Genomic DNA, 16,000 nt, shown 5'->3' with positions numbered 1-16,000 from the left:
CCTCTCTCTGCTCACATCACCCCCGTCCCGGTTTCCTCCTCCCTTACCCTCCCCGCCATTCCCCGACTGTGCCCACACATTGACGATATGTATACGAGTGCTTGCTTTTTGCAACCAGTCCAGATGATGTTATAGTGTAGGAAAACAAGCCAATGCAATAAATTCTTTCCTGTGGAAACGCTTAGTCTTCGATTCTTTCTTGGTGCATTATAAATGGATTTCGACAAAGTATCGGCCTCAACCATCTCTCAAATAAAGTATGCTATGACCCCTACAGGAAATTTCTGAGTAGGCAACTTCTATTATTTGTCACCAAATTAAATGGAAAGGTTAAATATAGGAAGCATCCTCAGTTTTAGCATATTTTGTATAGGGTGTGGCCAAATGATTTGCTGATTTGAATTCAACTCCTTCAAATCAGCCTGTTATGCTGCTTGCTACCTGTAGTATTTGTTTAATCACCTTTCTTTTGTTTTTCTTTCAGTCTGAAAAAGTGAAGCAACTTCTTAATCTTGGTGGTTATCGGCCTGCATCAATAAATGACCCGATGGCAGCTCTTCAAAGGGATAGCTTTGCTGCAACTGAGCCAAGAGTGGACGAATTACAAATCCGTGCGCTAGCAGATCATCAAATGTCTTCTTTGGACAACCTCATTTTGCAGCAGAGAAAGACACAAATTAGGATTACCAGAGTACTCAAAGATGCTGAAGAAAGACATAAAAAGGTAAACATAACTTTTTAATCCTTTCATATCTGTTCTAAGAATGAAGTTATGAAAGCGGTGGGTTTTTTTACCTTCATTGATTCAACCACTTGGAACAACAGAGAGGACAATTGAAATGCAGATTTGCTAGTTCACATGAAGGCATTTTTATAACCTATATTAAGATAATGCCTGTTTTTTTACTTGTAAATTTGTCATAACATTGGGAATAATGTCATTATGAAATAAATGCTTTCTGTCGGCAATTGCAAAAAAATACTTTATTAAGTATAGATGAGTATTAAGTACTTGATATGCCTTGAATTGTCTCAGAAATTGCTAGGAAAATCCTTTCCAGAATGATACCTTCTTTTCTAGTGATAATATTATGATGCATGATGTTGCCTGAAATTATAATTTCAATGCATGGTGCTAGTTTGACCTTGATGATTGTGACCTTGTCCACAGAGGATTTTAGTTTTCATTTGCAGCGGTGTCCCAAAAGGTGGTGTACATTTAAGTTGACTGTAGAAGCCTTAAATTTGTGTATATACTCAGAATTTGTGTACATGCTTGTATATAACCAGCTGCAGCAACTATTGTGGCTATCTCAAAGTTGGTAGCGTGATTGTTGGGTCAATAATGGCAGTCCTTTGGACAGTAGGCGAAGGGAATTTTTGAAATTAAGACCTTAAAAGATACTTTAATTGGAGTTGATTATAGCAGAATATTCCTCGCTAGTAGACATAGTTATAATAGAATTGAGGATTAATTTCATGTAGAGCTGGGAAAAAGTTATGAAAGTCCGTGTACTTTGTAGTTTTACTCTATGATTACAAAAGAAAAAGAGGGAAAATTTCTTACCTGAATCCAGGTTCTTCAGTTATCTCAACCCTCACTAGAAGACACCCAGGAAGGTGAGTCATTCTTCAGATCACCTCTGGCAAGACATGACAGCATTGTGTGGTCAAGGGGTACGGGCATTCGAGCTCCATTGTCATCAAGTATTATGTTCGTTAAGTACGCTTTCTTGTAAGAATGCTTTGTTTGCTTATATTCTCAACCCAATATCTTTCAAAAGATAATATTTTTCATTTTTCTCCAGTAATTTGAGCAATCCAAAGTGTTAGATTTCAATGTCTTGCCAGTAGCTATATGGCAAATTCAAGAAATATTCCTAGTTCCTTAAATTAGTATTACATGGCAGTCGACCATTCGACATAGTTTGTGGGCAAAATGATTGACTCCCAAAGAAAATTAACTTCTCGGGCATTAACAATGTGGTAAAAAAGTGCACATTTAAAATTCTGTGTGGAATTTTACTGAGTGTTCATTTTTTTACTACATTGCTAATACTAAGTACAACTAGATACTGCTTACCAAACGTTGCCTATTAAGTCACAACCCGTGACCCTGCACTTCAATAAATCTTTCCTCAACCATGCATGCATTCTGCTTCCCTTCATTCCACCCAACATGCCTTTCGTTTCCTCCCCCTAACTCGCCTGCATAACATTCTCCCCTCTGTATCTTCATCTTCGAAAGTCCACTCCTTCTCCATCGCCCCGAGATTCAGTTTTCCTGACTCCATTGAATTTCTCCAAAGGGCCCCTGCTCCTCTCCCACGTGGCCTCCATTTCTCTTTTTTCGTCAACCTCCACACCCACACCTTAAAATCCACCATCTTATGGCCATCTGGCTTCAATGACCAAGACCTCACCGATCCAAGCTACTTGTCAAAGTTTTCATGGTCCACTTCTTGGCATCCAATGTCCCTCTTATCACCGGCCAATTCGTAAAAGCTTTTTTGCCAAATTGGAATCTTTTTTTTGTATGCCTACTAATTTGTCCATTTTGGTGCAAAACTAAGTGTATCTACCAGGATTCCGTAATTAATAAATTACTACCTATCATTACATGAATGGCTATATTTAAATAATATAAAAATGTAAGATAGGATTTAAAGTCAGCGGGGAATTCATAAAATTAGTTAGGTTTGCTGATGAACAAACTCTAGTTTGTCAGTGAGCCAAGGGGTTGCACGCATTGCTGAGTGTATTGGGTATGCAGTACGATAGATATGGTATGAGAATAACTATAAATAAAGCAAAGGTTATGTCGTTTTCCAAAAAGGTAGAGGCTTAAGTTAAACGTTTAAATAGGAGGGCAAAAACTAGAGCAGATGGAAGAGTTAACGTACCTTGGAGTTGTTTTGGATCAAAATGGTCAAATTAGTGGGGATGTAAAGAGAAGTATTTCTTTAGGCAAAGAAGCTTTCATAAGGAGTGGGGACGATATTGATGGCAGAAAGGTTGAGTTATGATGTTAAGAAAAGGCTAGTCAAAGCTCTTATATGGAGTGTACTTATGTACAGCACAGAAACCTGGCCACTGTCGCAGGATTATCGGAGTAGATAGGAGTATTTTGAAATGTGGGTGTGGAGAAGGATAGAAAAGGTAAAGTGAACAGAAATGAGGAAGTGCTGAGAATGGTAAAGGGAGAGAGGGCATTGTTGGGAGAAATGGAATGTAGGTAGGAAAGGTTGATTGAGCGTTCAGATTAGGAATGGGATGTTGGAGATTGTGATGGAGGGAAAAGGAGGAAGGGACAGGAATAGGATAGGGTTGTTGGACAGAATGAGGGGAGGAAGGAAGAATATGGAGGTGAAGAGGGGCTTGTTGTAGAGTAGGATGTTGGGTTGTCTTTTGGTTGGAGACACGAGAATTATTTGGTTGTGGTGTCCATCCAAAACCTACCTTAAAAAGTAGATTACGTATAATAATATGAAAATGTATGGTGGTTAATCTAACTGAATGCATTACTATGATCCACAAAAATGGCATATAATTTGTCATTGGTTATGCATCAGAATGGTTTGAGAATATAATGCAATGAATTCAATCTTAAAAATATTCTTTTTAACTTTTAAGCTCTTAAAAAAATTTTATGAGATGCTGGATTTTGCCCTATCATGCTTAATTATTTTTTTGCTGAAAAATTACTTACTAGCTATTTTGGATAATGCAACTATGTCAGAAATAAAGACAAAACTTCTATCACTATATTTAACTAACCGTTGAACAAAAAAATTGATGTGAGCATGTGAAAACAGGCCTGTGATTTTCTTGCTCTAATTCCATCTTGCTTGATATTTTCACTGTAGTGCCACTCGGTGGCAAACCTAGATACCTCTATATTTTTAATGTTACCATGAACCGACCAAGTTGACCAAAGATTACAGACGCTTTAAAAATTTAAATAAGCTCACCTTGTTGCAATCCTCAAAATGTAAATCAAAGCCTAAGAGGCAAGTGATATGTATATTTTCCTCAGCACTGAAATAATCCTCTGCATTGACCACTTGGTGGGTCATTATGCATCCAGTGTTACAGAAGTGAAAAGGGTACAGGCCACTCATATGTCATAATAATGAAAATGGCATGCCTCTTTGTGGAATGACAGTTTCCGGGTGCAGTTGCAAAAATTTGCCACACCAGTGAGACTGCAGGGGTTCGCCCAAATGCGTCAAGCGGTAGAGTGATTGAAAAACTGCCCTGGGTCACACCTTTGATGAAGGAAAGGTGCCGTTTAGTAAACAGGAAGATTGCCTTGCACAGTAGTGGTGGGAAGTTAATGCCCTGGCGAGGGGTGAGAGATGTAAAGGCAAACTTCACCTTTGTCCCCAACAGATATCAAGTGCTAGCATGGGATAGATTAGCCTGTGGTATGTGAAGCCGCTACCTCAGCCCCTGTGAGGGCACCGCCCAGAAGGAACCGGGAGATTGGGAAGGGGCGTTTCTGGTGATAGGTAGTGGTAATGTGAGGTGTGTGATGGCGCCATTGTGGGAAAAAGCAGACCGTGAGGGTGTGAGCCAGCACCTCACAGCCAAGTGGCGGCATTTCCCAAGTGACAAAGGCAGAAGAACGGTGGATGCGGGAACAGTGTGCTCCTTGCTTCAGGTCGTGCCTCATATTAGCATCAATTAGCGTGGACCACAGAGCTGAAGGGATTCTGCATTTGAGCTCTGAAGTGAAGCGGGTGGGTGGCATTGAGTGGGTTGATGTAACGCTCGCAATCTGCAACCTTGTCCCGAGGATTGAGGCCTCTGGTTTGGAGCCAAGGCATTAATCAGAATTTGCACCATTTCTTATGGGGAATATGTGTACAATCTAACAAAAAATTAGGATTTATTAGAAGAGTGTTGTGGAAATGTGATGAAAAGGTTGTAGAGAAATGTTTATCTTTTGCTCATTTGGAATAAACTGCTAGAATGTGGGATCCTCATGAAGTTGGATTGATTGCATAATTGGATTGCATCCAGTGTAGAGGAGCTGGATTTGTTAAACATTGTTATGAGAAACTGAGTGCAGTATCATATTTATTAGAGGAACTAGGTTGGGACTCACTCCACGGAGTGAAGGTTAAATTACTCATCAAATCTCTTGCATAAATGGGAAGGATGTCTTTACTGATGATGTTGAAAATTCCCTATCGTACTACGGTAGGAAAGATCATGTCAATAAAATTAGAGAGATTTAGTGTAGAACAAACAGGTTTAAGATGTCATTTTTCTAAAGAATGATAAGGGATGAAAATATTAGGCACATATCCTTTGTGAAGATGTTATGTCAGTATTTCTCTAACCCATTTCCAGTGAAACCAATATAAATTCAATTCAATATAAGTTCAATTTTTTATTGGTGGTGCTTCTTCGATGCAAACTATAATTATATACTATGCATTTCAGATTTTCAGCCTTGTCCACAGGAGGGAAGAAATGCATTTATGTAGTATTGAGTGCAAGCACCTGCATAATATCGAGCAAATATTTTTTTGCATTATGTTTATGCACTGACCATTTATTTGTAAAATAAAAATGTATTCAACACTGCTAAATGTCTTATGCATTTTATAGATAAATTATCAATTATACTATATCCACTGAGTTAAATCAGTGTGAAATGCATAGTAAGAAAATAAATTCATCAAGTAAGTGAGTATCTAATGGGGCATTTCTCTCTCTTTTCACAACTAAATGCAAGTTGGTGAACCGCATTTTCTAATATAATTTTCCCTCCCCTTGTTGCTGCAATGTGATGCTCAATACCTAATGCAGTAAAATTAGTAGACTCCCTTTAATGGACACTCCAAATGCAAAACTCTTGCTTCTGTGCTATTGCATTATGTGTGTGTACTTTTTTCCCCTCTTATTAGTCCTAACACCAGATTTAAGCAAAAGTCAGTTTGCGCAATGTCCTCACGAGTTGCAGGCCTGTACAGTTTATAGGGATTCACTATGAAGCTGCTTAGTGCTCATGTCACAGTGGCCAACACCTTGTTTCCCCTTTGACCTTTATTTGATAATTTGCTCTCCCATTATCATGTGCATATATCTACCCCTCCCATTCCTTTGTCATAATCGGATGTGAGGTTTGGCTGAGGTGAATTCAATCTTTTTGGTGTTGCTGCTGTATATTTTTGCTCCTTGCCATAGCAGAGCCAGTGCACATTTGTTGCAATGGTTACCTGGGAATTTTAGTACCAGCATAAAACAATAATTTTGTTATTTTCATAAAAAGCATATTTTAATATTCCTTTTTCTCTCTCGCATAATTTCTCCTTGGGTGATTGTTGTGGACAAAATTCCAAAATTCAATTGTGTTGTAGAGTAAATCTATGGTTTCCGGCTCATCTTAGAACTTCATGATGAGAAGTGAATGATGATAACTTAGTAAGTTCCACTGATTTGTATTTCGAAAACGACTGGTTTCGTTGAATAGTTAACATCATCAGGTGAATGATGTCGAATATCCGACGAAGCCATTCGTTTTTAAAATAAAATCAGTGGAACTTACAAAGTTATTATTATTCGCTTCTCGTGTTGTACAGTGCTAGTGACAAAAAATCCAAGCTCCCTTACTTTGCAAAGAAGAGAATGACTGGTGAAAACTTTTTTGAAAAAAAATATATTGTGATTCTTCACATTGCCAACAACTAAAATTATATCTATTACCACTTGCTCTCTGGGATAAAATTCTTACGCAATATATATAAATAATAATTATATATATATATTTTATATATATATACGAGGGTCATCCGGAAAGTAGTACCCGTTCGTGAAATAAAGACACAAAAGTAAATATTAACAAACATAAAAAATTTTATTTGAAAGAGGATACTTTAAACTACTTCTCAACATAATCTCCAAGCAAATTAAGGCATTTGTCATAACGTGTGACAAGTTTCTGTATTCCTGCTGCATAGTCCTTCGCCGCCAGCTCATTGAGATACGCGAGGGACCCATCTTGCACAAATTTTTGCATAATGCAGATGGTTTTTAACAATTTCATGAACAATTGTTCGAGAAACATTGGGAAAATGCTCACAGATGTCATCAATTGTGACGCGCCGATCGTTCCTCACGAATTCGTCAACTGAGCTCACCAGTTGGTCTGTAATGACAGACGGTCTCTCCGAACGCTCATCGTCGTGTGTGTTCCCCCTCCCCATGTTGAAGTTGCGACACCACCGCCGAACAGACGACTCGTCCATTACATTGTCTCCATACACCTCCTTTAATTGGCGATGAATATCACATGGGCGAACGTTTCTTGCATTGAGGAATTTAATCACTGCCCTCACTTCACAACTGGCGGCGTTCTCAATTTTTTTAAACATTGTAAACAATCACAGAAACAACACAGGCAATGCTAGCGTCACGCAACTTGGCTCAGAGAAGGCAGACAAGCCACTGAAGCTATCTGACCTCGTCCAGCGGCTACTCGCGTCGGCAGCACTTCATGCGGCACGAACGGGTACTACTTTCCGGATGACCCTCGTGTGTGTGTGTGTGTGTGTATATATATATATATATATATATATATATATATATATATATATATATATATATATATATATATATATATATATATATATATATATATATATATATATATATATATATATACTAGCTGAATACCCGGCTTTGCACGGGTTAGGGAGAAACAATAATATAAATATACTACATAAATAAAAACAACAAATTATAAAGTACAATAATACACTACTTCATACAAATTTAAGAATCTTTTTTATTTAACACCTGTTTATAAACTACATTTTTGTTTCATATCCAGGAGAAAGAATATATAAATTTTTAGGCGAACCTACTCTGGAGCAAGCAACATAAAGTTGCCCATGGCTAAAACATGGCGATCTTAGATCAACACCACAAAACTTTAAAGACTGTCCCTGTGATTTATTAATGGTAATTGAAAAAGCTAGCCGGACTGGAAACTGTAATCTTTTAAAGTTGAAGGGAAGATCAGTTGGGATTAGAGGTATCCGTGGAATAAAAATTATTTCACCTGAATTATATTTTTCATTAATTTTGTCACACAGAATCGTGTCCCATTGCAGAGTTTTGGTGGATCTAAATTTCGCAATAAAATGATTGGAGATCCTACTTTAAGTATAAGGCGATGTTGTGGCAATCCAGCTGGATCAAGTGAATTTAGGAATTCCGTTGGATAATTGACGGCTTCGTCAGCATCCACTACGGTATCAACCGATTTATATTCAATCACGTCTCCTGGCAGCATGGCTAGTATCTCCTTGTCAATTTCATTAACATCATCGTTCTTAGGAGCAAGAATGACTCTTTCTCGGAACCATTCTAAATTTTTATAATTTTGATTAACATTAGGATAGACTGCTTGTATCATATCGCGGACAGTTTTCACCGATACACATAAATCTGATGACAATTTTATCATACCAGATGCTTCAATAACTAATCTATCTTCTCCAATCTCCAAAAGTTTATTTGCAAAATTTTGAGCATTCCCATCTCTTAAGTGGATTCGCATGTTTTGTTTAAGGCTAATTTCTTGGACATGATTCCATAGAACAGATTGTTTTAAACAGGCATAAATTTCATCAGCTGGAGTCGATTTTGGAATGACAGGCAGAGTTTGACGGAAGTCTCCACACAGGAGTACCAGAGCTCCTCCCATTAAACTGCAGTTTCCTCTAAGATCTTGAAGTGTTGCTTTGAGGGCCTCAAGAGATTTTTTATGAGCCATCGTATACTCATCCCATACTATCAATTTACATTCTATAAGAACTTGTGCCTGGCCGCTTTTTTATTTATATGACATGTGGGATTTTCTTGTCGGGAAATATTAAGTGGAACTTAAGACCAGAGTGGGCTGTTCTTCCTCCTTCCATTAATGTCGCTGCAATACCTGAAGATGCAACGGCTAGACCAATTTCTCCATGAACCCTGATTTCAGCGAGAACTAAATTAATTAAAAATGTTTTTCCCGTGCCACCAGCAGCATCAAGAAAAATGAAACCTCCTTCTTGTTTATCTACTTGATCCATTATTGTTTCGTACGCGAAATTCTGATCTTCATTAAGAAGTGGCTTTTTATCCGCGATGCATGCTTCTAAGTCTAAGACATTGTAGCTAGTTTCACGTATATAATCTGGATAAAATACACCCTGTTGATCTTGTACAGGTGCAGAAAGACCGAGTTCCACTAAAGTCTTGTTAACCATGGTGATACACTTTTCCTCCAAAATAATCAAAGTTTTATTAAAAATGTCGGAGTTAAACGTAATATCCAATGTAGGATTTTCACTTCGAACTTTAGCCAGTATATCCTCACTCATTGATTCTTTATATTTTTCCCATAATGTTTTTGGGTTAGATGGATTACAGGAGGTTATTATGATGGCAAACAAAATTCGGATTAGTCCTGGAAGAGAAATCAAACTGGCCTCTCGCAATGAGTCATCCCAGTGTTGATCTCCTTCTAGCAACCCTAAATTCTGGCAAGCTTCTCTGAATGTCACATATTTCTCCGTTTACCGTTCTTAATTCTGCAAATGAGCGAGGTCCTCTAATGGTATGTAGAAGCATTCTTAAAAAATAACATTCGGCGTTGTTAGGATGGACTGTGTAGACTCGGCCCAATGCGTCACATGAATAAATATTATTCTCAGGATCAAAGTTGCCCATTTTTCTTCTACAAAAGACTTTCCACGTATTCGTACACGTAAAATGTATTCCACGTATAATATCTCGGCAATTCTGAATACAATAGTGCTCTTGCAAAAGTATCCTGCTGGCATAGTTGGAAAAATGCTGTTTCTATGACAGCAAAAAAGTAAACAAATTACATACATACAAACAAACACTCTCCTTTATATATATATATATATATATATATATATATATATATATATATATATATATATATATATATATATATATATATATATATATATATATATATATACTACCTTGATCAAAACGTTCCCGGAATAACCACCGTGTGGCGCTCCCATCGTTCCGATTTGAGTTCTGTTTTTTTGTTAAATTGGTACATCTGTTGTTGATATTCCCTTTAAATCTTAGTGTCATAACTTGACATTTGCAAAAGTTACGTAGCCAAGAGTACATCTATCTCTGTGTGTGTTGGCGATTTTTTACAATTGCAGAAATGGATTTAAATTTGCAACAACGAACTTGTATTAAATTTTGCGTAAAAAACGGATTTAGTGGCGCACGGACGTTGGAAATGTTGGAAAAGTGTTTCGGCAACGATTCTCTAAAAAAAAACGGTCGTTTACCAGTGGCACGAGCGGTTCAGAAGTGGTCGTGAGTCAATCGAAGATGATGAACGCAGTGGCAGACCATCGACATCGAAAGTCGGTGAAAAAATTGATAAAGTAAAAGAAATGTTGGTCAATAACCGCAAATTAACCATCAGAGAAATAGCGGAGGACTTGAACATTGCCTATGGATCCGCCCAAGACATTGTGGTTAATGATTTGGGTTTCCGTCGTGTAGCAGCAAAGTTGGTGCCAAAAGACCTCAATTTCATGCAAAAAAGAGACCGTGTTGACGTCGCAAAAGACATGATTTGCGAGGCTGAATCCGATCCCACATTCATCAAAAGGATCATTACTGGAGACGAGACGTGGGTTTATGAGTACGACACGCAATCCAGACATCAGGCAAGTGAATGGCGTTCACCAAATGAGCCGAGACCAAAAAAACCACGTCGTTTTCAGTCAAAAAAGAAGGCAATGCTGACGGTTTTCATGGATTACAACGGTGTAGTGCATCATGAATTTTTGCCAGAAGGCCAGACAGTAAACAAAGAGTATTATTTGGGCGTTATGAGACGTTTGCGTGAAGCAATTCGCCGAAAGAGACCAGAAATGTGGGCAGAAAACTCGTGGATTTTGCACCATGATACCGCACCGTCGCACAGTGCTATCATTATTCGTAATTTTTTGACGAAAAATGCAACAAATACCATCCAACAGCCACCGAATTCACCTGATTTGGCTCCCTGTGACTTCTTTCTGTTCAATCGAGTTAAAAAACCATTACGGGGAACGCGTTTTAGCAGCCGAGAGGAAGTAATGGAAAAATCGCAGGAAGCACTGATGGACATACCGAAAACCGACCGTAACTTTTGCAAATGTCAAGTTATGACACTAAGATTTAAAGGGAATATCAACAACAGATGTACCAATTTAACAAAAAAAACAGAACTCAAATCGGAACGATGGGAGCGCCACACGGTGGTTATTCCGGGAACTTTTTGATCAAGGTAGTATATATATATAAACCATAAACACAGTAATCAACCCGAAGGTCGGTTTGGTAGGTGATGGTAGAGTTTACCCAGTACTAAGCCCGACGGCGTGTGAAATTCACACATCAGGGTATGGGGGCCATTTTTTACATATATATATGTATGTAAACAACTGCTTCTCTCTTTTGGTGATTATTGTATATACACATATATGTTGGTCGTAGTAGTCATTTGACTACTGAGCGGAGGGCCCGGGTTCGATTCCTGGGCAAGCCTCTCTGGGCACCCTCAACCTAATCCAAGCTATGTGATTTTTCGGATACCAGATTTTCCTGGGAAACCATAATCGGCACAGGGAAAGGAACTGGCCCCCCTACCCTGGTTTGTGCTGGGTGAACTCCACAGTCACTCACCAAACCGACCTTTGGGTTGATTACTCCAGATACTTATATCCATTTGATTTGCAGTTTAGTGGATTTTCATGTTTGAATGTGTGTGTGTGTATCTATCTATGTATGCATGTAAGTATATGTATGTAGTTACCTCCTACCTTGCGTGCTGACTGACTTGACCCTGACTTTGAATGGGGAGGACACAAACCTACTGATGGAAACAAATGATAAAATTTAAAAAAATCCATTTACATTAAAAAAGAAATTATGATTTAAAATGATATTTACCTCCTAGTGTACATGCTAACACTAAATGAATCTCATACTTGGTCAGGACAAAAACACCTGAACCTGACAAAAACAGCATGAATACTTATGTCACATAAATTCCTGTTAAAAAATGTGATAAAATTACAAGAGGCCCCTTGGTGTGCTTATGCTACAAGATGCTAATTCATCTTTTCTCAGAGGGTTGCTTCAGTCTGCCTATGCCTCCTGGTGGAGAAAAAGATGGAGACATATGTGTACAGTATTTCCCGGCCCACAAGACATACTCTCCCTCCAAAATGAGCTCTAACACCAGTCTGTGTCCTATGGGCCAGGTGTACAGTAATAGCTTTGATCGAGAAGTGCAAACCGATTCACCAAAATAATGCTTACTATTACATATTATTTTCCAGATCAGGCATAAAAAATGGTTGCCTTCATTACAAATTTCAAAAATATCTCTGTTATGAATCAATAGCTAGCAACAGTTTCAATTTATCATTGAAAGTACTTCCTAAATAAATCATAAATTTGTAGCATATATTGCATTTAGTCCCATCTCACATGTGCTGCTGATGTGACACTAAGCATGTATTGGGCTAAGGTAGATGTCGCCATTGTATCTCTCCCAATAAATTCATAGTCTACGGGCTTACCACCTTAACTAGTGTGGGAGTGTGGTAAAGCCAGAGAAAATGGTTGATTTACGTGCAAATTTCGATAATATCAAAATAATATCAGTAATTAACTTTTGCAGAAATACTGTATTTTCCCATCGACAACGCACATGTAATCTATACAAAAATGTTCAGATGATGGAAAAAATGACCATGCACGTTGTGTAATGAAAATTGAAAAAATCCAAACATTTACATACATTTATACACAATAATTTAAAGAATAGTCTCGCAAAAATAAATTAGTCTGGCGGTTCGCCTTTCAAATTGCATTCTATTTTATACAGATCTGCTACTTATACAGTTATATATATACATATTTATATATATATATATGTATATACATATATATATATATATACATATATATATATATATACACATATATATACATATATATACATATATATGTGTGTGTATATATATTAGGGTCGCGGTAGTCCAGTGGGTAGAGCGTTGGACTGCTGAACTGAGGGTCCCAGGTTCGATTCCCGGGCAAAGCACTCTGGGCACCTGCAGCTCCACCCAAGCTAAAGTGATTTTTCGGGTACCAGGTCTTCCCGGGGAACCATAACCGGCACAGGGAACGGAACTGTCCCCCCTACCCTGATGTGTAAATTTTCACACGCCATATAGGGCTTAGTACTGGGTGATCTCGACCATCACCTACTAAACCGACCTTCGGGTTGATTACTGTGTTTATGGTTTTAAATACAGATGCATGGTATCTATACACGTTCAAGATGTCTATGAAGCCCTGGGCACACGATATCTGTACAAATTCATGATATTACAAAGTTCTGGGCGAGTGTTATCAATGGGAAAATGCGGTAGTTAAAATAATAATGCTTTTAACCTCATGGTATGTTAAGAGAGAAGATTGTCGTACAATATTGCATTTAAAGTCATGAATTGCACCTAAGAACATGGAAACAAGGTAGCTGAAAGGTGTTTTGGCCCTCCTCCGACTGAGAAAAGGATATGAGGATAGAGGTAGCAGAGGTGGATATAGTGAATGCAGATATGAGTAAAAAACTTAACATTCATGTCCTTCTAACTGGCCAAATCCTGAGAAATAAGTTCTGATAAGATAAGAAACAACTGGATCGTAAATCACAGGAAGAATGGGATTTATATTTGAACAAAACTGATTTCAAATGAAGCAAGAAAATATGCGATAGTTCCATCAATTGCGGATTTTTCCGGGAGGTCATGGTGCGAGAGATTCATGAAGAGAAATGGTCAATGGATGTATATCAGATATACTGTACAATAGCACAAACATTGCCATTTGAATAGGGAAGAAAGATTATAAGGCGCCAACTCATGATATCACGCCGATGGGAAGAATGAAACGGCCATCAATTCCTAGTAGATGTGTTTGATGATGTCCTGGCAGAAAGTTAAAACTTGTCTTTCTAATAATGTTAAATTGGGAAAGAGCTACGTGGAAGTGAAGACGTCATTGTGTAAGAGGAAAGTGACAAACTTATTGAAAATACCTTTGGTAACGAATTAGCTGCAGTGATGACCAATTCCTGGGATTCTATGGTGAATAAAAATTCATATACCTGCAGCTGCTAATTGTTAAAGATAGTAGTTCAGATTTTCTTCACATGAAGTGTTAGCATCAAAATACTTTGATACCTTTCTTTCTGATTCAAATATTTTTCATTTGTTCCTACCAAAAAGTCACAGTGTCTCTTATGTGCCGGGAAAGATGGTATTCTATCTAAGGCAAAAGATAAATACATGGGTAGTTAAAATAAATCCCTAGGAAAAAATTTTAAAAACCATAATTTTGAGCAGATTTTTATTTTTCAAAATAATCTTCTTTCTACCATGCATACTCTTCCTAGCGGTTCTCCAACTTTTGAAAGCCATCCAAAAAGTAGGATTTCAGAAGGCCCATAAAATAGGCGTTGTGTGAATGATGACCTCCTGCAATTTGAATCTTTTTCTGCCGCGCAACTTTTTCAAGACTAGAAATGGGTAGGTCACTTGGGGCCTAATTGGGTGATAACAGTGGATGTTTTAATTATTCAAACTTAAAAATGTCATAATTTTTGCCATCAAAACTGTGGTGGACCTGTGCATTGTCTTGATCGAAGAGATGTTTTTCTTTGCCAAATCAGGATGTGTTTTCTTGTTTTTTTTTCGCTCAACTGGTGCCATAACGATGCATAATACTCTCCATTATTTGTTTCACCTTTTGGCAAGTAATTGATGTAAATGGTTCTGTGTGCATCCCAAAAACCTTGTCTACTGTGTATATTTCAGATTTCAATGTTAGTTTCACTGTCACACTATCTTCCGAGTGAGGAAGATCTTGGGCATTGCGATGCTATCTATGCCTCTGACACTCTATTGGCTTTACTCAAAAGGAGGGGATAGTCTATTTTGCGAAGTGATGTAAAAGAGGTGTTTTTTAAATGTTTTAACACCTATGCTTTTTGAAATTGGTATTTTCTTACTAATTTTCATTTGCTCAGTAAAAATTCTACTAATCAAAGATTCATTTATTAAAATAATTAGGGGTTCAATTATATAGTCCTTGCATTCCAACAACAATTGTCCAGGTTTTCCATTCGTTCTTGGAGGTGTTTTAGAATCCTTATGAAGGCAACCTCTCACCCTTTTGTGATCAAAGGGATATAGATTCAATATTTCCGGGATTCTAATGTAATGAACAGTTGACTGTGTCTGCCTAGAAATATTTCCCTGGATTTTTGTATCTACCCTTTTACCGGTCGCCTTGTTCATAATATTACATGCTTCTATAGTTCTATTATTGGATATGAGCAGCTTATGATCATTTTACGATCTCTTTTTGGCTGATTAGGAGACCATACTCTCTCCATTTTGAGATAGTCCAACCATACATCAGGAGTATTTGATAATTTACCTAATCTAGCTTTCCCTTTGATTATTCTTGAGAGTGCAATGATGTCATCAGACAGCTAAGACTTTTTCTTATACTTGAAATAATTTTTTTTAAGTCTGATATTTGGAATAGCGCACTCAAATAAATAACAGAATTTCAAGTAAAAATAATTGAAGGTAAATTCTGAAGAGTTGGCTGTGTAGACTTCTGCCCAAGTCTTCATTTTCAATGCATGAATAAACTCAACGTTGCCCGTAAATTACACCTTTTTGAAAATAAACCTGTCTGGTGGATCCAGGCCAAGCTTTCTGGCTGGTTTTGGGCAATTTAACAATTTACCTGGATCATCTTCCATTCATATGCCTTAAATTTTGTTTCCTAATTTTTTGTCACAGTCTTAGTTTGGTATTTTTGTTGGTCTATCCACATGTTGGTAATTTCGTATGCACACAGAGTT

The 16,000-nt window shown here is 37.6% G+C and overlaps 1 protein-coding gene across 3 annotated transcripts in view; it reads left to right on the top strand.

Annotated features, from left to right (window-relative positions):
* LOC139686978 (CTTNBP2 N-terminal-like protein) overlaps window positions 1–16,000 on the top strand; it is a 73,861-nt gene that overhangs the window by 12,786 nt on the left and 45,075 nt on the right. For all 3 annotated transcript variants that reach the window (XR_011700580.1, XM_071584025.1, XM_071584024.1), the window contains exon 3: window positions 485–724. Coding sequence is in view for 2 of the 3 variants with exons in the window: in XM_071584025.1 (XP_071440126.1) it covers window positions 485–724 (240 nt within the window). In the remaining variant the exon portion in view is untranslated. The remainder of the gene's footprint in view (window positions 1–484; window positions 725–16,000) is intronic.

The sequence above is a fragment of the Hetaerina americana genome, unplaced genomic scaffold, assembly GCF_022747635.1.
Source record: "Hetaerina americana unplaced genomic scaffold, ioHetAmer1.1.p SCAF_16, whole genome shotgun sequence".
NCBI lineage: Eukaryota > Metazoa > Arthropoda > Insecta > Odonata > Calopterygidae > Hetaerina > Hetaerina americana.
Note: the sequence above shows the minus strand (reverse complement) of the source record. Positions and strands in the feature narration are given on the sequence as shown.